Genomic DNA, 25,518 nt, shown 5'->3' with positions numbered 1-25,518 from the left:
GCACCTCACTAATTTTGTGCTCCTGCTGCGCTGTCACTCATCCTCTCTTGTAATAATGCACACTGAGAGCTAGAGATCTGTTTCAGATGAATTATTCTGTTTGCATCTTAATATAAAAGCAGGAGGAGGAAAAAAAAAAAAAAAGATTCAGCGCCGCTCTGCCAAACTGTTGACATCTTTACAGGCTGTCTGCACTCAGCCGAGAGCTATTTTAAGCCTGTTGTTAGTGAGGAACCAAATGCTTGTTATTTTCGCTGCCTGTGAGGGTCCACACTACTAGACAATGTTGGTTCTTTCCCTCCTTTCCTTCCATTCTGTCGTTGTATCTCATTCTGTCTTTACACAGTGTTTGTCTGCGTCTCCTTTGTGTGCTCTGGATTTCATGCACAAGCTAATTTGTAAGAGTATATTTGTCTTTTGAGCCTCTGTGGCGTGTGTTTTGTGTGTGTTTGTTCATTAGTGTGTCAGAGGTTAGTGTGTGGAGAGTGCCGCTAAGCTTACTGAGGACCTCGGGACCTCTCCACGTGACGTTTAAAGCCACATCAGCTCCCACTTCTTCATTTGAAAAACACAGACATGCACACAAACATAATCAGCGAAAGAACAAAGTCTAAAGTTTGTTTATCATCAGTATTGGATCACCTGGTTTAACATGGTGAAACCCTTCCTCTGTACGTCAGTGGGTTATTTTTTCCTTCTCTTAAATGTGTGTGTGCATGCATGTGTGTGTATTCTTGTGTGACGGCCACTTAAAGCTCGCCCATAAATCTAGCAGGATCAAAGTGACTCTTGAAAGGTGGCAAATAAGTGGATGAAGGGTTTGGCCGACTTTACTTCAAGTGCTTAACACAAGAACGCACACAAACACACACTGATCACATTCAGCTGTTTGTGATATCCCTGTGTGTTTAACTCTTGGCTATGCCTGTAGCATGTTTTATTAACTGTTGAGCTAGTGTCTGTGCACATTTGCCTGCGTTGCCTGAAGGCCTCCAGTAAAACAATTTTCGCAAACTTTGCCATATTGGATTTACAAATTTAGATATTAATTGCTAGATGTAGTCTGGTGGCTAAAGGGGACTTGTGCTCTTTTTTAGGTTCATACTTGTATTTTGGGTTTTGTTTAGAACATTATGTGCTTTGATTGTCAAAAACATTTTATCTTCCGTATACTGTCTGTGCACCTGTCTCTTAAAGCTACTGTAACGGAGTATAACGGCACTTTCTACCATGAAGAAATACCAATAACAGCTTCTAAACCAAAACTGGACATCTTCCAGCTGGAATAGGATCCAATAACGAAGAAATTTACAAAATCTGCAACCAAGATTACAGGTTTTCTTGACGTTTGCATGTAGCTACATGTAGCTGTGTAGGCTACTAGTAGCCAGGAAATTATTATGACAGAGTGTAGCAGAACTAATCACCAGTAAGAGCAACTAAATCAAGGTTTTCACAATCAGACATGTTCCAGTTGGAATATGACCAGAAATTGGGGAGAAATTAACAACATCAGCAACTAAGATTACATGTTTCTGTGATGTTAGCATGTAGCTATATGTAGCAGTATACTTGCAGCCACTGAATGACTATAACGGAGTATAGTGGCACTTTCAACCATGAAAAATTACCAGTAAAAACTTTTAAATCACAATCATCATAACTGGATATTGTACTTGCAGGAATATGACCCAATATTGGGGAGAAATTAACAACATCAGCAACCAAGATTACATGTTTCGCTGATGATAGCATATAGCTAGCTACATGTAGCAGTATTCTTGCAGCTGGGGAATGACTGTAACTAGGAATAGTAAAAAAAAAAAAACACTAATAAAAGCTTCTTAACCAAAATCTTCATCAAGAATATTATCTAAAGTCTGAATGAAATTAACAATATAGAGAACCAATATTACATGTTTCTGTGATGTTAGCATGTAGCTACACGTATTAGTTTACTTGCAGCGCGGGAATGACTGTAACAAAGTATAAAGGTACTTTCTACCCTGAAAAACACTAATAAAAGCTTCTTAACCAAAATCTTCCAGTAAGAATATTATCTGAAATCAGAGAGAAATTCAGGAACCAATATTACATGTTTCCATGTAGCAGTGTACGTAATATTAGACTTGCAGCAGCATGCCTGGAGCAGATGACCATATAAAGAAATCCATCACTAGCTGTCGTCAGCTTGTCTCGAAAGCAGAAAAAAATTTGGAAACAGAGTCTGAGGTTTTTGCTTACAGGGATTATTACACATCATGTCATTCTTTGAAACTTTGGCCACATTTAATATGAACGTCTAACACTATGACATTATGTGTATAACAGAAAATAAGGAAAAGCATAATAGGTCCCTTTTATACTATGAAAATGCAGTGTTGCCAGTTGGGTTCAGGCCAGGGTCGTTTGTTGCATATCCTCTCTCTTTCTCACTTCCTATATTTTTAGTCGTCACTGTCAATAAAAGCTAAAACTGAGTGCTTTGAAATCACCTGTCAGAGAGCCCTCAGTCACACTGTCAGTCCTTCAGTTTGACTGTCAAATAGGCTTTTTTGTTCCCTCTGCATCATTGTCCTCAGAACAACACATGATGAAGGTTTAGACTGACAACACAGCATGAGTGCTAGCTCTGCTGTGCACCGAATATTTTTCTAGCTTTAATCTACAAAGTTTCACACATCTGGTCTGGTCTTGAAACTCAGCTTGATACACTGTCAGTAATCCATCGTACATTAAGTGGTGTGTCCTCTTTTGTTTTCAGTAATTGTTTTGTGGTGTTGTGGTTAAGAGCAGGCACTTCTTTGGAAAGTCTGCTTTCCAAACTCTGGCATGCTTATAATGTGGAAAATATCTACACTGAGTTGTCATTCCACATTGTTGTAATTCAGGTTGGGTACAGCAATAAATGTGTCCTTTGTAGCATGAGCTTAAGTGCTGCTTAAGTGTCCCAGCAAAATTTGTCACTGTATTGTTTGAGAATTTTAAACCTCATATCTATAAGTGGATATCGTTTTACAAAATTCAGTTTTCCTAATCACAGATACCCCAAGCAAATTGTAGTTAAAATAAAATGCGTTGTTTAGGTTTTTTAGCGTCATACTTGCGCCATGTTGTTGAGCTAGTTCGCCGTCTCTGCCAAGTAGTTGTCCATTCTCCACAGCAGGAAACAGTACTTCAGAATAAAAGCTCTGTGCCAGAAATTCACGGTACTTCAAATAAAGTGGGTTTTTGACAAACTTGACAAGTTTTCGAGTCACTTCAGGTCCATTCAGAATAGACGCACAACCCACTTTTGGACTCCAACACACCAGTTGGGGACGACTGATTTAGATGATTTCATATGCATATAATTAGGGCTGGGACAACAGCAAATATTTGGAGCTTCAAGGGCAGATGGAGTGAACATGAATGCTCATAATAGGCTTGAATCTGAGACGCCTAACATAGCTCTGTAAAACAGAGGCGCTGAAACAGCATACTAGCACCAACACATTTAAGATTTATGTTTTTAAGATTCAGTGTCTCTGTTAAACAGGTCAGACGCCACAACGACTGACTGTCTTTGGTGCTTCCGTCCTCCAAGCAAATGGTCAGTCCAGTGTCTGTTTGGTTAGCACGAGCTGACATGGCAGAAGTGGCTAACATCTAATACTGAGCCGTTATCTGTTCCAGCAAACGCAAACAGACACTGAAATGGCTCAATCTGGTCTTTAAACCTGTTAGTAACCATTAGGTAGCATTAGCCTTGTGATGCTAACAGTTAGCCCTGTCACTGTATGTTAGCCACAAATAAATTAATTTGTATTGCCATTTAAAGAAAAAATAAATCCCCAACAAATATCCAAATCTCAAAATTCAAAAACTGAATACCTACCGAATATCGAATATTCAGGTCCAGCCCTAGTATGTATACAATTTTGAAGAAATTATTATATGTAATGTGTTTATATATATTGGAAATTTGTTTTTAATGTATGTCAGCTGGCCATATCACCAGCTACAAATGTTGTATCTTCCTCATTCATTGGTACATTGGATTATTAACAGGTGAATTACTTCGTTTCTTTAGATTTGATTTTAGTTCATAAAAGATTCATTAAGTTGTGTTTTCACTGACGTAGGTTTACTCACGTCAGCCTGACTTTTAATGCTCTTAATTTCTATTTTATTCAGCGGAATATTTCAGATTCATTGGCCTGAGATTGGTGTCAACTCAGAATATAGTTTCTGTCATCTGTAAGATATTGGATCACACTGAGTGTGTGTGTGTGTTGCTCTGTGTCCAGAATGAGTGTTTGGCTCAACTGTGTGTGTCGCGGACAGACTAATGCATGTAATGGAATGATATTGAGTTTGGAGGAGAGAAGCGGTGGAAGCTAATAAAGAAGGAGGGTAGGACTCTTACTCCTTCTGTCAGTGACAGAACGGGTGCCGCCATTGATCACAATTACCGAAGGGAGGAGGGGACGCCACGTTATTTAAGAGAGGAGATGGGGTGGAGCAGGCGTTGAGAGAGGAGTTACGCCGGGACGATGGCAGGAGTTGTCCTGAAGTAAGGGAGGAGACGAAGCATTCATGACAAGAGAAAGGGAAAATGAGCAGAGTAGGAGGAGAGGAAGATGATATGGGATGAGAGGAAGGATAGAAAAGGAAAGTAAGGGGTCAGATGGGAGGAAGGCTGAACAAGAGGAAAGTAAAGATTATTGTGGTTGCAAGGCTGAGGGAAGAAAACAAATGAGAAGGTATAGCGTGAAGGTCGATGGGAGAACTGTTTTCCCTCTGTGCTGTGTACTTAGCATGTTATTTTGCCTGTATGACACGGCAAGGTCACACCTCCCGTGACAGACTGTCGTCAAGGAAACTATAGGCACCTTCCTCTTAAAGCCACAGGCATTTGCACACAGTCACATTTTTAGACATAGTTGTCTGTAATCCTCTTTAAAATTACATTCTGACGTTTTTATGCTTAAATTCCTCATCCATATTCATTTCCATCCTGACGAAATCATGGTCGCCTTTGTATTGTTGGCATGTCACTCTCTATTTTAGCCTCCTGCTGTAGTTTAATATGTCGCTGAAACGATGAGTCAATTAATGGATTAGTTGCTTGGCAGGAAATTAATTGACATCTCGATAATCTCTTAATCAGTCGAGTCAGTCATCGAGCAGAGATGCCAAACATTTGCTGGTTCTGTCCTCTGAAATGTTTGGATTTTCTGTTACAGTGTTTACACTTTGTCACCTTTTAGATATGTGCAGTAATATACTTTCTTTAGGACTGTACAGTTAATCAAAATATTGATCAAAACCGGACCAAGACCACCTCTTAGAGAAGGTCTCGGTCTGGTTGCTTTGGTGCACACCCAAGTGTGATTGCAGTGTTCACACCTGCCCAAACGAACCGCATGTAGGGGGCAAATGAACTTCAGTTTGATTGAACTGAACGAAACAGAGCAGGTGTGAAAGCATCCTGTGTGTGTGTGTGTGCGGGTTTTTTTTTCTTTGTTCTTAGAGACTGTTTACCTTGACTCAGCACACGGATACTACTTCTTCAGAAGCCTACATTCAAGAATGTAAACCTTTTTGACATAACCAACAGTTTGAAGAGGTCACCCTTGGCTCTGGGAAATTCTGAACGGCATTTCCAACTTTCTTTTTTTTTGTGATCATTTATAGACCAAAGATTATTTAATCAACTGAAAAAAATACTGTAACTGACAGAAAAGCCACACAAAAATGATCATTTTGTGGGTGAAGTATTCCTTTCAATCAGGCTGAAATGAGTCAAGCCAGTTTTCGTGCATCTTCCTTCAACTTGATTTTCCTTCCAGTGGTTTGATATTTGATATTGTTCTGTGGCTTAATTTGTGTATCTGTGTGTGTCGGCGACTACATTTGTCATCTTTGGCAGACGTGCTGTCTTTTCTTCAGAGACTGGCCTTTCCAGAATGTCAGGGGTCAATCTTCCCACAGACATTATTGAACGATTCTCTGCCTCCGCCAGCTCCCCTCCTTTCATCCACCCATGCCTTCCTCTCTTCAACTAATAAACAAACAAATAGCAGCGACTGCTGGGAAAACACTAGGCGTTGTCAGCCAGAGGGGCATTAAACATTTATTTAGCGGTGGTGAATCAGACAGGGAGGTCTTCTCCAGTTTGTCCTGTAGAAGCATGAAGGCTCTCTGTGACAAATTGATGCACTCAGTAACCCACTGAGGACACACACAAAAACACTGTTTTTCGTCAATACACCATCACTCACACACCCTGCAGACGGAGGTCTTTCCTGTCTTTTATGATGTAATGTCCAACGATCGAAGCACAGTTTCACAACACAGGACAGGGGCATGATAAAGATCCTGCATGTGGACTTGACGACCGAGGATGCATCAGACTGATTAACAGAGCTTTGATCGTATTGTGTATACTGAACTGTAGATGCTAAAAGATTTTCATTACCTTTCAACACTTTCATGACGGCAGAAGGGACTGCAACTGCTGCTAAAGACCATGTGACATGGTTAAAAGCTCCCAAGTAAGCTAATGAATCAAACTTAAGCCCAGTTCAGAGCAAAGATTTGCGACAAGATGAGTTGAAACATGCAACTCCTTGCAACGCACCGTTCTGCAACGTTCTAAAAACCTGCCGGTTCACGCCAATGCAACTAGATGAGATGGTGTATCATCTCTATGCAACAACTCTCTGTACTTCTGTTCTGATTCGCAGCTTTTCAGGTTTATTTTGTGGCTGAATATGATTTATAGCTTCTTAAGATATGAATGAGGATAGTCATAGTGAGATACTGGCTACAGCTGCATTTGTAATAGTGATGAAACAGGGAAAATGAACAAAATGAGCATCACATGGACTGTATTCATAATAAATATGCCACAGTAATATAAGAAACCAGCACCAGTTAATCAGTCCAGAGAGAATGCTGCAAAAACCTTTGGTCCTGGCATTCATGTGGATGCCACTTGACACACACGAGCCACCCAAACACCATTGCAGACCAGGTACACCCCCTCATGGCAATGGCACTCCCAGATGGCAGTGCCCCCCCCAGCAGGGCAGTGCACCATGCCACACCGCAAAAACTGCTCAGGAATGGCCAAAGGAACGTGACAAAGAGCTCAAGGTGTCAACCTGGCCTCCAAATTTCCAAGATCCCAATCTGATCAAGCATTCGTTGGACGTGCCTTACTCCACCCCACAACCCACAGGACTCGAAGGATCCCCACTAACACCCTGGTTCCAGACACCACAGGACACCCCCAGAGGTCCTGAGTCCATGCCTCGACAGGTCAAACTGTGGATCAGACTTGGCTCTGACCTGTTGAGGCATGGACACAGGACCATGCCAGCAGGGATTGCCGATGCTATGACGAGATGTACTTGGTCTGTAACGATGCGTGGGTGGATGGAGTGCATTCAGTGGCATCCACATGAATATCAGGACCAAAGGTTTCCCAGAAGAACATTGCATTGTAAGAAGATGATCAATGTTAATCACTTCACCAGCCAGTGTTGTCACTCGTTGTATTGTTGTATCAGGTGCTAAAAAGACGTCGAGCAGAAATGGGATACTCAAGATTTATTGTAGGAATATTCACAACGTCCTCATCATGTTCTCGAAAGACAAAAATGCATAATTCGTGATGTCATCAGCATGTTTGCGACGGGAGTTTCTGAAGCTTGGTTTCCTCATCATTTTCCTAGCAGTTTCATGCTAAAAGGAAAAAAAATCCCCAAATTCAGCTGAAGGGTTTGGCTGAGACACCTGTTAGTAAAGCAAACACACCCAACCAATATTGTACATGCCTAAACTCTTCTTCACTGGAACTACAGCGGGTAAAGTTAGAAGAAGTGAAACTGGTGTGTTGCAAGGAAAAATGTGTTGACACATGTCTTTCAAGAGAAGTCATGTGTTGTCCTAGTTTTTTCTTTTTTACATTTTGTATCCAGCAACCATTAGAGGAACTGCAACTTGATGCACTTCCACATCGGCTTCAACGTTCACTTGTGGTGGCTGCGGCTTGGTCCAGACGTTATTGATGGTGCAGTTAAAACAGTGGGGTGGGGGTGGGGTGGGGTGTCTGTGTGCATCTCTCTGTTTTATTGATCATGATGTGAAGCGCACTATAACTGGAAGGCTGCTCCTCTGATGTGACATTCTCCAGATGATATGCTGTTTTACAAACAGTTCCCAAGGCACATTGCCAGACAAGGACACACAGACAGGGTATCGACTTTCAGACATGCAGAGTAGCAGACCTCGCACAAACAGCATCTGGTAATACGTTTTTTTTTACAGTTTGTTTAATCCTTAGTAGGTGTCAGAAGGGTGGGGCTGCAGTCAGGAAGTTTAAACAACGACAGGAAAGCTTTTCGAAGTCAGTTGAGTACTTGTTTGAGTAATAACGACTTAACACTTTAACTGGACACGAGCCTCTGAGGCAAATGTCCTAACAAGCTAGAGACAAACTTTACTTAGAGCTGCTTTAAAGTTTATAGTCCGAATGACTCCAACCTGCAAAACTGCTCTATGCCACAAAAGTTTAATTGACATATTGTTATGATCACACTTGGATCTTGTCAGGTGAAGATTTGAGAGTTGGAAACCACAACTATATTTAAATACATATTGTGGTTAACCATCTAAACCACCCAGGGTGATTGAAGTATTGACAATAAACAATTCAGTACATAGAAACGAGAGTAAGAGAGAGTCGCTCATATCCACAAATATTGATTGAGCTTCCCTAGGCCATGGGAATAACACTGGAATCCTTAATTAAGGTGGTGTTCACCTTTAAAGGCTCTTTAAATGTCACCGTGTGCTCTAGGATACTTTGATGGACACTTTTCACAGTTCACAGATCACGATCGATTAATCAAGAAAATTATTGTCAGATATAAATATAAAACAAATACAAATTGTTGTTTGCAGCCTCAGTCCAACACACAGTTCCAGAAATACTCACTATATTAGAAAATGTGTATTGATCCGCCACTGAAAATAGTCCCCAACAAATGCATTATTAAATACACTACTCCCGTTTCAGTAACGTTTCCATTAAAAACTACAGTGCCCAGCTAGTTCAGGATAGTCAGCTGTGGTGTGGTGTGTGGTGCAGGGACATTTAATAGGTGATTGTTTTCTGTTAGTATGCTTATCATATTTTCATGTTTTCCGAAGGAGACTACAAGGAAAGATGACCTATATAATATGATTCATACATTGATATGAACTTCATGCATGCTAAAAGTGTTGTGTCCTCATATGAGGACATTATGTTTTGGGTTTACTTGACCTTATACGTCATTCTACTTAAGATAGACCTGTTGTCCTCGTCTGTGGACACTCTTTTGTGCCATCTAGTGGTAGTAAAACCACAATACACTAATCCATGTTAAAACAAGATGGACGCTTTCTCTGCCAAGTCAGTCTGCAGCCAATCCCGTAACAAAAGTGGACAAGGTCCAAAACCTGATCACATTTTAGAGTTGAAACTTGTTTATTTATGATAGATAATGTTTCTAGTTTAAAATGTGCCACAGAAGTATTTGTTTGCAGACATTGCAAATTTTTCATCAGCTTGTTAAAGCACATTGGGACTTCGTTATCGTCTCCTTTGAGGACAGTAGGGCTTTATTGTTGTCTCGTTTGAGTGTATTGGGGCTTTATATATTTATTTATTTATTTATTTATTATCATTGACAGTGTTTTGTTTTTTATACTTATCAAGTGCTACTAATCTCAAATAGCTTGGAAAAATTGAAAATGCACACCAAACAAAAGTTAGGGTCTCCGGAGGAGATACTTACTTGGTCTAATATAAAACATACCATTTGAAGATGTCTCCTTGGGCTCTGGGAAATTACATGAGGCATGTTTCACTACATTCTGCCATTTTATTTACAAATGATTTATTAATTAATCAAGAAAATAATGGGCAGATTAATCAGTAATTAAAGCTCCTACATACACTGGTTCTGTTGGAGGAAGTGCTCACCAGATTACAAAATGTGTATTCATCCACCACATAAAATAGTCCCCAACAAATGCACTATTTACTCCTGTTTTAGTAATGTTTGCTAAAAAACTACAGTGCCCAGCTAGTTAAGGATACTACTAGGCGTTTTTAAAAACTGAAACTATATATTTGTTTTAAAAATGTATGCCCTAAATAGGGAAGAGAGCCACAAAGACACCACGGAGGTCAGAAACTATTGAGAGACTGAGTTCTTGTTCTTTTAACGATCAGTCGATTGACAAAAAATTGGTAAGTATTAGGAATGTTTCAAGCAAAAAAGCCAAACATTTGCTAGTTTCGTAATACTTAAATGTGAGAATTTGATGATTTTCTTTGCCGTACGTGATGATAAACTGAGCAAAGCTTTGGATTTTTGGACTGTTTCAGATAAAACATACCATTTGAAGATGTCCCCTTGGCCTCTGTGTATACAGTGCATGTTTCAGTATTTTCTGACTTCTATTGACAAAATAATGAACACCCAACAATGTAAAAAATAAAGAATAACACCATTCGTATCCTTTAATGATGCCTTGTTTGAAATGTTTCTATATCGAAAGCTGAAACAATTAGTTATTTTGATGATTGATTTGCTGCTTTTCTTTTAGCTTATTATGATAGTGAAAAATCCTGACGATTAATTGAGAAAATACTTGGCAGATTTATTGACAATTAATCAGTCAAACAGTATATCCTTTTTCCTCGTTTACCTACTTATAGCTGTGTTAGAAAATAAGCCGTATGTAAATCTCAGCTTTATTTGCTTGGTACTTTAAATATGGTGCAGTTGATCAAAATGCCGTGAATTGAAAAGAGAAAAAGAAAGACTGTTAAGAAAGGTGGAAACAGAGCAGGTGCAGCTTTATTAATTAATGTATTTACAACAAATCTGTCAAAACAATTTTTTGACATTCAGTGGATGAACACATGAAGTGTTTGCACAGCCAGAACCCTTGTATTAGTATAAAAACCAGTTTCGGGTCCTAGAGATTTAAATCCTATTGGGAATTAATCAAAATCCTGGCTTAGCTCGACTCCCTGAAAGACAAATTGGTTGGTTGTTTTTTTCCCCATTATATATTGCAGCCTATAATTATATCCCAGCTGCTGCGGTGTAGAAGCAGGTTTGTAATTATTTGTGCAAGAAACAAGATGCTGTGCTCCCATATTTCCATTCTTATCTGTACAATCAAAAGCCTTAGTGTTTCCTAGTGGCTGCACTGCCCCTTGCCGTCGCACCCTGGTGTGTTTTCCTTTGAGTCCCTCTTGTCTGGTCTGTTGTCCAGATTGATAATAATGTGTAGTGACTGTCGAGGTGTAGTGACAGGCTGTCGGGGAGACGGCCCAGAGAAGTGAGAACTGGACCGGAGAGGAAGCGTTTGTGGCAGGCGGACTGTTGTGACCTTTACAATGTGATTCCTCTCGTCAGCTGTGGTGACAAGTGCTGTAACTGTGTGGCAGTCGGGACTTGAGCTGTTTTTTTTTTTTAAACAATTGGCTGATTGTCTCATCCAGGGGGATTTTTTTTACAGTAGTTAAGAGTGCAGGGGTCACCGCCGAGGTGCTGTGGTAATTTTCCCATAAGAGAAGTGTCAGAAAATTAATAAAAACAGCAGCTATGGGCCGTGGACGTCTCGTATTTCCATTCCCCTTTTCATTTTTGTACAAATCACTCTTGAATGGTTTTTGTGCAGTTAATAGTGCTTCTGTTGTCGGCTGTGTTAAGAAGATGTTGTACAACTAATATTCAGCATTGTGCTTTAATGGAAGGCTCGTGTTTCAGCCGAGTACGGCTATAGTAATGCAGAAGTCCCACTGGTGCCGGTATCCATTTACTGAGCAACAATGAAGTACAGCTTGGATATTTACTGTAAGTTCTCAAGGGGAATTTAGACTTTGTTGTATCATGGAAGTAGAAATCCACTGAGCAGTTGATTAAGAGTTTCGTGCTACTGTGCTAGGGTGGCAAAATTCTGGGAATATTTAAGGTAGGAACTTTACAAGGGTATTGTTGGACAAAACCCTTAAATTTCTGTTTTATTACCATTATTTGCTCAGGCTGTTTATAGCTTGTCATATGCAGTTAGAAACAAACGTTTTGCCAGAGCATAAACAGACGAAATTGTAAACCCTTTTAATGGAAATGGAAAACTTAGCAGTTAAGTTGAGTTGGGTGCTATTTAAAAAACAATGCGATACCAGTACCCATACCTTTACTCTAAAAGTGATATCGATACCAATACATTGCTTTATTTGGCACCTTTTTTTCTACTCTATTTGATAACCATCATATGAACAGAAGCATTTAGCTGCATGAAATGCCGCCAGACACCACAGGTGTAGTGTAGTACAATAGCTGTGTCTACAGCCTTTGAAGGATGCGGCCTTCACGGTCTACGTTGGCCACGTCCTTTGAAAACTGCATCAACCAAACTGAACCTAGCATCCAGCTGCGCTTGATGAAAGAAGGAGTAAGCTAGTGAGGTAGTTAGCCCTGAATTACGGACCCAAAGATTGTGACTATATATATTCTTTTTAAATTTGATACTAGAGGAGATGATTCACTGCCAGAGACACCGCTCTTTGATATGTTGTAGGCTGATGGACTGTTTTCAGGTAAACTTATTGAATTAATATTGTGTAAGCTGTGTGCTTTTAGCTAATAGTAATGTTAACAACAGTTAACTGGTAGCTTGTTAACAACTGTTGGTTAACCATCTTGGTATAGGCTGGGCCACGAAGAATTCATCCATTGCATCCTCCAAATTAAGTGGGCAGAAGGCTGCATTTCTCAGCTGCATTTGACGAAGCCTTCAAAATGGGACGGCCTTGGTTGCACCAATGTGATGTAACCAGTCTTCAAATGCAGCCTTCGAAGGCTGCAGCCCCTGAATTGAGACACACCTACTATACTTTAGAACATTTTGCTGGCTTCTTTGTACCCTGAACTCCCACCTCTGTCAAATACACCGCGCTCACCATCACAACACCACAGGCTGTACGAGTTGTAGCAGCTGTGGTAGCTGGCCAATTACAAGTTGCGTTAAATCAAATAACACTTGCAGTGATTGGCTGCAAGTAAAACCATACAGATAGCCATTTTTTCTAGATCTGGGTGCAAAAAGAATCACATGCAGGCGTCATTTGACGGGAAAGGTTTTGATACTGCAAAGTACTGGGTTCAAATTTTTACCCCTCAAATAAGTTCACTATCAAAAGGTACAATTTTTACATCAATTACTCAGCCTGTGATACACTGAATTTCTAGAGAAAACGTTTTTTCTTCCATGTTGAATCAAGAAAAACTGAGAAAATTCTTGATGAATTGCAGCATTTAACAGCAGCAAAACTTGGTATATTGGTGTAGTTTAGCTGTTAAACGCACTCCCCCCATGTCTACAGTTCATCAAGAATTTGTATTTACTGGAGGCATGCTGGCAAAAGTTTTCTTCATGAATTCAAGGTAACACAGGGTGAGGAATTGATATACAAATGATGATTTTATTGGTCAAGTATTCCTTTAACTTCCCATTGAAAATCTCCAGGCATTTTCCACACATTTACGGGACATTAACCAACCTCATGCAGAGGTTCTAACATTTCTTCAGTCTCGATCCTGTGCAGATTTGTGTCACTGCTTAACGAGCACCGTGAGTATGACATCTTATTTGAGTTTTGATTAATAACGCCCGGGCTTTCGAGGAGTTTTAAGACCCTCCAGAAGCTATAACCCACAGCTTTGATGTCCGGCGGTGAAGGCCCCAGCGGTGTCATAAACATTTACTCGTCTCGTCAGCTCTGTGATTGATCACACTCTTGGAGAGAAACGGTACTGAGCAGGTACAAACCAATGATGTCCTTCTGATGTGCGCCAACTGGCAAGATTGACATCGCACAAAACGTCCTTTTAGACTCTCTGAATGACGTGTTATGGTTAAAGAGATTTATATAATCTGGACGGACATGTGCTCAGGTTTTGAGTGGAGATTTTGGCCTTTCTTTTTAAAACGTGAGACATGGTCTTTATTTTGAAAGGCACCAGCACGAAAACCACAACTTCCAGTTCATCTGTGACTCTTCTAGCACTACATGCCTATCCATCTTCCAGTCTGACTGTTTCACCCCTTCTGTCCCATCCTTTTCCCCCCCTTGTCTCCCTAATGGCTTACCTCAGGTGCTTTAGTCCCATCCCAAATCGACCCCTGGCACCCGTCCTCTCCTGCCTCCTCTCCACCTTTACTCACTGCACTCACATCCAGCAGGTGTAAGCAGAAGCTGCACTTAGCTGCCCTTTCTATCAGAGGAGAAAAATTGATTTGTTTTTATTCATGGATTTAGCCTCTCCTGGCCACTTTGATCTCGTGCGTAAAGCCTTGGGACCGAGGAGGGAGGCTCTCGGTGTTTTGTGGCTGAGTGTTACAGTGGTTGCGTCAGCAGTCGGGCCACTCCGTTTTTAAGTGTTGGGATGGGAGCGCTGTAAGAAAGATGAAAGGCGGTAAAGTGGGGTGGATTTGGAGGAAGGCCCAGGTGAGATGAGAGGGAGCTGAGGGTGGAGAGGTGTGTTTGGATCAGGGGTGAAATTTTTCTGTCCACTCTGTCTGCCTTTAATCTTTTCTCTAGAAGTTGGAGTGTGTGTGTTTGTGTATCAGCACTTCTTTTTCTCTCCACAGGCCTGCCTGGACTATTGATCTACTCTGTGTAGAGCTTGGTCGATTGTTTTCTCATTGATTGCGTTGATTACTTTTCTCTATTGTTTCAGTCATCCAAATCACCTGAAATGGATTATAAAATGGATGCAGGCTGTAAACAGAGCAGGGTTGGGAAGTGATAGTAGATAGTATCTGAATGCAGGGAAACTTGCTGAATACATGCTATAGACTCATAAACCACCTCATCGCATTTGCTTCATGAATTAGTGATTTTAAGTCTAAAAAATCAGGGTTTCTACACATTTATTTATTTGTGGATTTGCTGCCACATGTTGATTTGCTATTTTTGGAGCTGGACCAATTATTCGGAGGATTTTTTGAATATATATACAGTATATATATATATATATATGTATATACCATTCAGGACACTAACGGAGCAGCAGAGTGCCCAGGTGCGATGAAGGGAAAACGTATGTTTCCTAATTCATATAGAAAAAAAACAACAACAGCACTTTCATTTTAATATTGTCCATTATTTTTACAAGCTACTTTGCATTATAGCTGCAATGATTAGTTGATTAATCAATTACTTTTCGAGAGAAAATTAAATTTTTTAAATAACTGAATAATCATTTCACTCATTTTCTAAAAATAAAAATGTCAAACAGTTGGAAGTTTGATCATAAATGTGAGAATTTGCTGCTTTTCTTAATCATATTTGAAAGTTGTAAACTGGGTTCTGGACAATTGGTTGGACAAAAGCAAATTAAAGATGTCACTTTGAGGGGCGTTGGTGACTTAGTGGATAGAGCAGGCCCCCAGTGTACAAGGCTGTTGCTGCAGCAGTCCGGGTTCGACTCTCTCTCCCCCCTTCACACTAGCCTGTCCTATCAATTAAAAACCAAAAAGCCCCCAAAAAAAATCTTTAAAAAAAAAAAAAAGAAAGAAAAAAAAAGATGTCACTTTGGGTTCTTGGAAATTGTTATTAACTCTTGTTACAGTTTTTGACATTTTATAGACTAAATGATTAATGGATGAATCAGAAAAATGATCCACAGATTAGTCCAATGAAAATAATTGTTAGGTGCAGCCCTACTTTAGATGAAACTGGCTATATTACCATGGAAACCGTGCATCCCATGGCCCAGCGCTGGGTCTAAAAGTTTGCTGCCACTTGCCTCAGCAGCAGCACCTCCCCTGATCTAATTAATTGATTTGAATTGATCAGCTAATCCAACCACAAACTCATTGACTGATCAATGATCCGCCTCACAACTACAAACCAAACAAACTCCAGCCGTGGAAACAAAAAAAAGCATGAGGACTTCCACCTGCGCTGCGTTCAACAGCCCGTAATAACTTCCCAGTTTAGAGAAGGGACACAGAATGATCACAAAGGCACCTACAGCCAAACCTAGATTTAAATTCTGTAGGAAACACTGAAAAAGTTACCTGATACCAAGGTGACACCTTCATATTGCTACTGTTACTCACTGGGAACCTATAATAAAACCTATTGCTTTAAAGATGTTTTTAAACACAGAAAAGCAGCACAAATCTTCACAGTTAAAAAGTTTGACTCTGAAAATGTTTATATTTTTATTCCTCCGTGCTGGTGATAGCCAAAGCTGGAGGCGTTATGTTTTCAGGTTGCCCACCTGTATGTTACGTACAAATGTCTGTCCATCTGTCCCATTCTTGTCATGAACGCAATATCTCAAGAACACCTTAAGGGAATTTCTTCAAATTTGGCACAAACATCCACTTGGACTCAACAATGAATGGATTAGAATTTGGTGGTCAAAGGTCAAGATCACTGTGACCTCAAAGACATGTTTTTGGCTGTAATTCAAGAATTCAGACACTAGTTCCTACAAAATTTCACACAAATGTCTAAGTCAGCTTCACTGTGACATCATAATGTTCCGCAAGAACACTTTTCTGGCCATTTTCAACATCATATCTTAACAGAAGGGGAGACATTTGATCAGATACTGAGTTGGTGACACTCATCTTGGGTATCCATCTTGAAACTGTGCTGATTGTATAGATCTTCTCTCAGGGGGAAGTTGTGAGTGAAGCATCCATGTTTTAGAATTTGTAGCTTCTTTGCAACAACATCCATATTTGAAGCAGCTGTCATGGCTGCATAAGAATCTAGTAGACATGGATGTAAACAATTAAATGGTTAATTAGGTGTCTTTTTTGGCAAAGGCAGTACATATTTGCCCTATGTATCCCTAACCTTCTGTCTGACGTAATGTCTTCCTATTTTCCTCTATTATTTCTCCTCTTCCTGATTCTGTGCAGAGGCATTGATGAGGAAATATGGCTATAGATTTATTTATGTATTTCATTTTTTATTCATTTTCTAAATCACTTTAAACAATCAGAAATGTACAATTTTTTGTCCCTATGTTCATATTTTTTTTTGCTCTTGCAAATTCATTGGTTTTCTTCAGCTGTCACTGGTTGCATGAGCCGTGCAGTTAAATGTCCTATTGCACGTTATCGCACAGTATTAGAAGCATAATAGGAACACTGTAGAATCAGTGTTACATTTTTCTCTCCTCTCCTCTGAATAAAATAATCTTGTCCTGTAAAAGAAGTCACTTTTTCTTTTTACATTCGCAATGTCAGACAGTTCATCTCTTTGTGAGCCTCTTTCATCCTCACATCTCTATTCTCCCTCTCGATATGTCCCTCAATTTTCATGTCTCTTTTTTTCCTTCATTGTCTGACTGCTTGCTTGTTTTTCTCTTGTCTGTATTCATCACTTTTGTGTTTGTCATTTTTCTCTCCCCTCTCTGTCTCTTTCTTCTCTTTGTCAGCCTGTCTGTCTTTTCATGTTTTCCTGCATGCCATTCTTTCATATAATATGCTATCTGTATCTCTGCATTTTTCCTTTGTTTTCTCGCTACCTCTCTGAATCCCTCCCGGCGGTCCCTGCGGGTCTATTTTAGTGGTTTACTTTCTGTCTCTAAAGCCCTGGAGGTGAATTATTGAACAGACTGACCACTGGCTGCACAGCTGCTGTTTGGGTGTGTGTGTGTGTCTTTTCTCCAATTTCGTTTCAGTTCTTTGAGTGCTTCTTGTCTGTGTCTCTGTGTTTTTGAACAATTGTCTATCTTTGTGTGTAACTCTAGTGCATTTTTACATTTGTGAAACAGTTGGGAACTTCTAGCTGAGCCGCAAATTGTACTTACACAAGCTTTTTTTCCTCAAATTGAAGACATTCAGCATGATTTTGTATGTTTTGTGCGTGCTGACGTAAGTGTCGGCATCAGTTAGAAAAAAGGACCCTCATACGAAAATAGCAAACCACTTTCAGTCCCGTCGGGGGCGTAATTGAATCTTTTTTTTAACAGTTTTTCATCAGAAAAAACACAAAGTTGCACTAAAAATCTCTTCAGGTGTCACTTTTCATTTTGGTTTTGCTTTTATTTGATGCTTCACTGGAGAGTCAGAATGTGAAGATGAAGCAGAAAGAGGCTGACACATGCTGCTTCTTTATTTTTTGCCTTTAACACTGTTTTTAAGGCACAACAATAGTTTAAGTTTGTCTTGTGTTTTGTTGCATAACGATGAATACAATGCATAAGTCAAGAGCCATAATATAAAATTGAAAAATTCACAATAGAAAATGTAATATAATATTAAAATAGGTAAATATATATCTATAAATATGCACTAACTCTCCAGCAAGGCTCTGCTCATGCATCATCAATCAACGACAAACACCAAATATTAAAAGAAAAATGTTTTCAGAGCTTGTCATCACTCCGCACCTCGTTGTGAAGATGTTTGTTTCTGCTGACTTTGAATTAAAAGTTCACCGTGAAGCTTTCCCCCACCTCTTGACAGCTTCTCATCCATTTTGCACTTTCCAGGCAGAGTTACTGTAATGTTTTTGACAGGGAATTGTATCAGTAGGGAAATAAAGAGCTCAAAAATCTGAGTAGGTGTCGGTTTCTATTGCGTGCAAAGACGCTGAGCGCCTTTTTTGGCTTACAGCTCGTTAAAGTTTAAGTTTTGTATTTTCAACCTGGTCTCTTTTTTGTGTCTTCCAAACTCACCAGATTCCATTTAAATAAACGGTAATTTTATTATCGTACACACACTTCATTTAAAATCAACAGAAACAAAATAAACCTGTCTTAGTTTGTCTAGTTTCCACTGTTCCGACAATCACCAATTTTGGTTTGGCTGCAATAAACACTGTTAAATATCGTTGCTGTCTGATGTTGACGATTTTGACTTTCTACAGTGCATAGTGTCCATAATATTCCCTAGCAGCCGTTAGCGTTGGGTATCCAAATAACCAATGGAAAGATGTTTTATTACTTCATCTATTCAACACGTATCTCCATTGGGTGTCCATCAATGCGCGTAGAAAGTCAAAATCATCAAAAGTGGAGATACACGTTTTTCATCGGACAGCGACGATATGCTGACTTTATACACGCTAAAATAACTGTTTATTTTAATGGAGTCTGGTGCAACTGGTGATGGCGATTTTGGGGCTGTTTCTAGTTAAACAAAAAGGATCTTACCCTTAAACAAAATGGTCTGTCTCTGTAGGGATCCTTTCTATAATGTTGTCAAACACTGAATAACAATCTGAGCCTGTCAGTGGTGAATCAAGCACTTTTAGTGGACATAAATTGACAGTGCAAACGTTCTCCGAATGTTACAGGACTCTCAATAAATACTGGAACAATGAGCAATTACATATGTGAAAAGCTTATAAAATACTAAAATATCAAAACCATTCGGAGTAACCAAAGACCATTGCGAACATGTGCATCTTACCATTTGTCTTAAAAGTGTCAAGGTAGAGGGAGCATTTGATTGAGAGTGGAAGGCTATTCCAAAGCTTTGAAGCAGCTACTGCAAAGGCACGATCTCCCTTACCCACCAGATCGATCGTGGGACAGTTAAGAGACATTGCTCTGAGGATCCAAGAGGTCTAAGAGAGGTGGAGTAGGGGCAGGGGGCTATGATGTCATTCAATCTAAGTGTCCTTGTGTCTTGTCCACAGGCTGTTCAACCTGACTCTGAAGAAGCTGATCATGCTGAAGGAGCTGGATAAAGACCTCACCTCTGTGGTCATCGCCGTCAAACTGCAGGTATGTGGTATCTCTACAGTCAGGCAATGAAATGGGCAGCAGCAGTGGAAGGGATAGGTTCAAAATGGTAACTGTAAAACCAGAACTGCTAAAATAGATTAAATCTCATTCACCAAACCAGACTTTTGAACATGGAAATACAATCCAATCAGAAAGATAATGTTTAAATATATCTAGAAGCCAATGAAAACACCTGAATGAGTATAGAACATAGTATAGGTCAAAGTTAATGTTTGTAATGTCTGATTAAACTTTCCAGGAAATTAAAAAAGCCTCATCAGTGACTTAGTCAGCAGCTTTAATTAAAGAACTTATTTCTTTAGCTTAAATCAGCAAAATTGTATTTAAGGACTCAAAGAATTTCCCTTACTCTAAGTGAGCCAAACCAGAAGAGCAGTAGATGTTGAAATGCTGCTAAATACACCACAAAATGAGCTTTTTTTTTTTCCTTTAAAGTTTCCGTTTTTGTAGGAGTCGTTCATTGTTTTGTTGAGTCAGGTTATTGGATCTGGACACACTTCCTCCTCTCTGTTTACAGCCAGAATACTTGTGTAACTCCTCCACAGCGTTGTACTCTAAATGACTTCTTGCCTTCACTTGAAAGGATCAGGAATGTTGCAGCTTTGGTTTCTGATTATTAGAAGTCCAGTATTGAATTTGTTATCATGTGATGTCTTTGTAACAGCAGATGGAGCCAAGTTAAAGGGATAGTTCTGATTTTTTGAAGTGGGGTAGTATAAGGTACCTATCCGTAGACAGGGTATAACGTATGGCAGATGTCAGTCAGTTCAAGTTCAAGTATCTTGGGGTCTTGTTCACGAGTAAGGGTAGAATGGAGCGTGAGAGTGGTGAGAGAGAGTCAGTGGTTTGGTTTGGCGCAGCGTCTGTGGCGCTGTGCCAGACTGTCGTGGTGAAGAGGGAGCTGAGCCAGAAGGCGTAGTTTTCGATTTACTGGTCCATCTACGTCCGAACCCTCACCTATGGTCATGAGCTCTGGGTAGTGACCGAAAGAATGAGATCGCGGATACAAGCAGTGGAAATGAGTTTCCTCCGTGGGGTGGCTGGACTCAGCCTTAGAGATAGGGTAAGGAGCTTGGACATCCGGAGGGAGCTGCTGCTCCTTCACGCTGAAAGGGGTCAGTTGAGGTGGTTCGGCCATCTGATCAGGACGCCTCCTGGTCACCTCCCACTGGTAGGAGGCCCCAGGGCAGACTCAGAACATGCCGGAGGGATTGTATATCTAGTCTGGCCTGGGAACGCCTTGGGGTCCCCCATGAGGAGCTGGAAAGCGTTGCTGGGGAGAGGGACGTCTGCCCCTGCGACCCGGCTTTGGATAAATGGATGGATGGAGATGTCAGTCGGCATGCCACCAGTTTGGAAAAGCAGGCTGGAGTCCAGCCAAATATTCTCACTCACTCAGACAGCTCCTTCTGCTTCAGCTTCCTATCTATGCTCTTGTCAAAGCCACCAGACTCCAATGACAAAAACGGCTGATTTTAGCTTGCTGAACACAGAAGTCACTGATCTACCACTGCCTCAATCAGTCAGTTTGTGTTACTCTGTGACTTAAGTGAATCCAAACTAACTAATCGATCAAGGCAGTGGTAGACCAGAAACACCTGTGTTCAGTGATGTTTAAGTGCTGTTTTCTCAATGGAGTCTGGCTTTGAAGAGAGCGATGTCACAACTTCTGTTCCCCGTCAGAAATCGCTGTCTGACGGCAAGGTAAAGCAGTGAAAATATTCTAAATATATCGTGCACTTACACTGATAAGGATTTTGGCTAAAACACATTTTGCTGCTGACCTTTTTACTGCAGGAAATTGCTTAGCTTCTGTGTTGGTATTTTAGTCTGCTTCTCCAAACTGGGGTCGTACTGACTGACATCTACTGTAGGTAATATACTGACTATGGATAAGTGTCTGATACAACCCATCTTTAAATGCTCTGAACCATCCCTTTGACATGAATAACCTTAAAAAATATGGTGTTTTTTGTTGGATTTATTATGTTGTCATTCCACAAATAAAGTTAGGATGCAGAAATTAAGAGTGTATCAGCTCACTTCATCCATATTTAGTGTATTCATCTGTATTTCTTCACCTCCCCTGCTTTGTTGCACTTTTCATGCACTCCATGTCGTCTCCATCTTGTCCATAATTGAAGAAAAACAACAGATTCCTTGTAGTTTTCAACACAATCCAATTTAAGATGTCTAAATTCCCTTTTAATGCTGTGGCTCCACTCCCAGTTTCTGCTCCTTGGCTTGTTTTCACTCTTCGCCATCTCCATCTTGTTTTCTATCTAAGTAAACCAATAAATTCTCTGCTGTTTCTGGCAAATAATACAATCTAAGCTGTTTTAATTCTTTTTCCTCGCTGCTGCTGCCACCACTTGCTCAATCTTCCCTCCCGGCTCCCTCCTATCCGTCAGTTTCCTCGTCTTCACCTCCCTCTGTCTCAACCTCCTTTCCGTCCTACGCTTCTCTTCTCTGCATGTGGTTGATGAGGGTTCGTTGTTTCAACTCTGCTGGAGTTAGCTGGGGCATGCTAACAATAATCTCCTCATCTTTCCCCTGCTCTCATGACGTTCTCTCTTTTGTCTTTTCTCTTTCTCTCTCTCTCTCCTCTTCCTGTCGCCTACTCAGGGCTCCAAGCGGATCCTGCGCTCCAACGAGATCCTGCTGTCCTCAGCGGGGCTGACAGAGACCGACCTGCAGCTCACCTTCTCCCTGCAGGTAAAGACGAAAGTTCAGAGAGGCCAGGTGCCTGTCTGTCAAAAGATAACAAAAACTTTATCATGCTTTTTTTTCTTTTACTCAACAGACATTGCCAAACATAACTTCAATAAAGGTGGAAATGTCACAACAGATAAATGATGCAAAGTTAAGAGATGTCAAGCTGAACTATTTTAAATTGTTGGGGGCAGGTGTTTTTTTTTTCTCCAAAATCAAATTTTGAGCAAAGTAGTCAAAGTGGATGAATGCATGCCAATTTAATCACCACTGTCTTCTGACAAAAATAATAAAATACATAATAGAGAGACACCGATTGTGAAATTCTGGGCTGATACCAATGTTTAAAATAACAACTTAGCAACTTAGCTCTCCTTCTGCTGATTTCAACACAGATTTGTTGCTCACAATGTAGCATTGTTTGGGGGGGCAGTAGCTCAGTCCATAGGGACTTGGGGTGGGAACCGGAGGGTCGTCAGGATAAGTCCCCGACTCAAGTGCCCTTGAGCAAGGCAACGAATCCCCAACTCGAAGGGCACTCGGGTGGCCCTGACAGCTCTCCATGTAATGCACGTATAGGTCCTGCGTGTGTGTATTTCAGGCCTGTGTGTATATGATGACCGAGAGAAAAAATTGAATTTCCCCTCAGGGATTCATAAAGTATATCTTCTTCTTCTCTTCTTCTTCTGAAACAATATAGTGTGCCCTCTGATGGGTCAATAATGATTTTACTGCATCCTTTTGTCCCGAAAGCGTCCAGGGAAAGATATATGCTCATTCCAAACACATTTGCTATCACCCACATGATGGCGGGAAGCTGTTAGCCCGGAGCAAAACCGATGCGATACAACAGTAAAACATCAGCCACTGCCATCGCCAAATATCATTTTATTGCCAATAAGCCAATGGGAGTCAACAAGGCGAAAATTGGTGGATACAGATACATAAACAACTTGATGAACAGAAGTCAAATAAAATCTTTTTTTTTTCACAAAAATGTCCTTGTTATTACAGTAGCTTAGTTTTAATCTTCTCATGTAGTGCTCAGCATCATCTTTAAGCTAAAACTAACCACTTGTATTTTTGGAATATGTCCTTTTAGATTTTATTTTAACAAAAATAGAAGAAGAAGAGTAAAGAACCATGCTAGCAGCTCAGGGACAGGGGCTTTACTAGCATGCCAACATGCTGATATTAAGCAGGTATAATATTTACAATGTGTATCATCTTCTTTACATGTTAGCATTTGCTAATTAGCACTAAAAACCACTGAAGCTGATAGGAATGTCATTAGGTCTGAGGAAAAGCTGTAGGCTCGAAACGTCACTCTGCATTAAATTCCCTCTAAACGGGAGCTGCTTGGTGTGGAGGCTTATTTGTTTTCTACTTTGCCAGACGTTTCTTTGGTCCAGCATCCACTCCATTGGACATTGGGATGTGCGTGTCTTTTGTACTGTCTTCAGTGTCATTCGTTTAGTAAAATGTTGGTGCAATTTATCACAAAAGAACAAATTGAATTGTCACAAGCCGCCACAAATGAATTTTGGGCCATAATAATGAAACAGAAATGCCACGAGGCCCTGGAGGGCCTGTTTTCCAATTAGGTAAAAGGAACGCAAATGAGTTTTTCATAATATGTTTCAGTAATGAAATTTTTAGCTTGACCCTGTAATGATGTATTTAAAGAGGCCCTGCTATGCTCATTTTTCAGGGTCATTCTTGTTGTAGTAGAAACCCAAAACCCATGTTTACATGCTTTAATTGTTTAAAAACAACAACAACAACAAAAAACACTGTATTTTACTCATTTTAGTTTCCTCATACTTTCTGTGCTGGAACAGATGTATTCACCCTGTGATTGATCAGCGTTTCTGGGTCTCACGCATCTTGACGTCTTTGTCATTGCAGCCAGGGAATAACTGTAACAGAGTATAGCGATACTTTCTGCAGTGAAAAATCACCAAAAAAAATTCTAAATACAACCATACATGGTCCAGCAGGAATATGATGTTAAATTTGTGATGCATGAGAAATTAACAACATTGCTAACCAAGACTGATTTCCGCATGTTAGCATGTAGCTACATGTAGCAGTATAGTGGCAGTTTGGGAATGAATGTGTTTAGCAGCACATTTTCTCATTACAAATCAACAATGAAGGCTTCTAAACAACCGGTATTGCACCAGCAGGAATATAATCCAAATTTAGGGAGAAATTAACAACATCAAGAACCAATATTATATATTTCCCTGATGTTAGCAAATAGCTACATGTAGCAGTGTGCTGGCCAGGGGACAACTGTGTTGTGGCACTTTTTCATTGAAAAAAAAAACAAAAAAAACCCAACACAATAAATGCTTTTAAACAAAACTTGAAATGTTCCAGCAGTAATAAGATCCGAAATTGGGGAGAAATTGACAATATCAACAACCAAAATTATATAATTTCATCATGTTAGCATGTAGCTACAAGTAGCATTGTGCTGGCTGCCAGGGAATAACTGTATAGCAGCACTTTCCTCCGATAAGATCAACAATAAAAGCTTCTAAACGCAACACGACATGTTTGGGGGCAATATGTTACAAAATTAGGAAGAAATTTAAAACACCAACAACCAAGATTACAACTTTCCCTGACATTAGCTTGTAGCTACATGTAGCAGTATAGTGGCAATGTGGGAATGATTGTTTGTAGCGGCACTCTTTCTTGTTACAAATCAATAATGAAAGCTTCTAAACAACCAGTAATGCACCAATGGGAATATAATCTAAAATCAGGGAGAAATTAACAACATTGACAACTGAGATTACATGTTTCTTTGATGTAAGCATGTAGCTACATGTAGCAGTGTGCTGGCTGCCAGGAAATGACTGTGTAGTGGCACTTTTTCATTAAAAAAAACTACAATAACTGCTCTTAAACACAACTGGAAATGTTCCAACAGGAATATGATCTGAAATTG

The 25,518-nt window shown here is 40.1% G+C and overlaps 1 protein-coding gene across 1 annotated transcript in view; it reads left to right on the top strand.

Annotated features, from left to right (window-relative positions):
- Nucleotides 1-25,518, top strand: part of LOC125883834 (phosphofurin acidic cluster sorting protein 1) — a 112,173-nt gene that overhangs the window by 39,247 nt on the left and 47,408 nt on the right. Inside the window, exons 2-3 of the mRNA XM_049568419.1 lie at nucleotides 19,736-19,823; nucleotides 22,470-22,559. Of these exons, the coding sequence (XP_049424376.1) occupies nucleotides 19,736-19,823; nucleotides 22,470-22,559 (178 nt within the window). The remainder of the gene's footprint in view (nucleotides 1-19,735; nucleotides 19,824-22,469; nucleotides 22,560-25,518) is intronic.

This window comes from Epinephelus fuscoguttatus, linkage group LG23 (assembly GCF_011397635.1).
Source record: "Epinephelus fuscoguttatus linkage group LG23, E.fuscoguttatus.final_Chr_v1".
NCBI classification, from domain to species: Eukaryota; Metazoa; Chordata; class Actinopteri; order Perciformes; family Serranidae; genus Epinephelus; species Epinephelus fuscoguttatus.
This window is presented reverse-complemented; position numbering and strand designations above follow the sequence as displayed.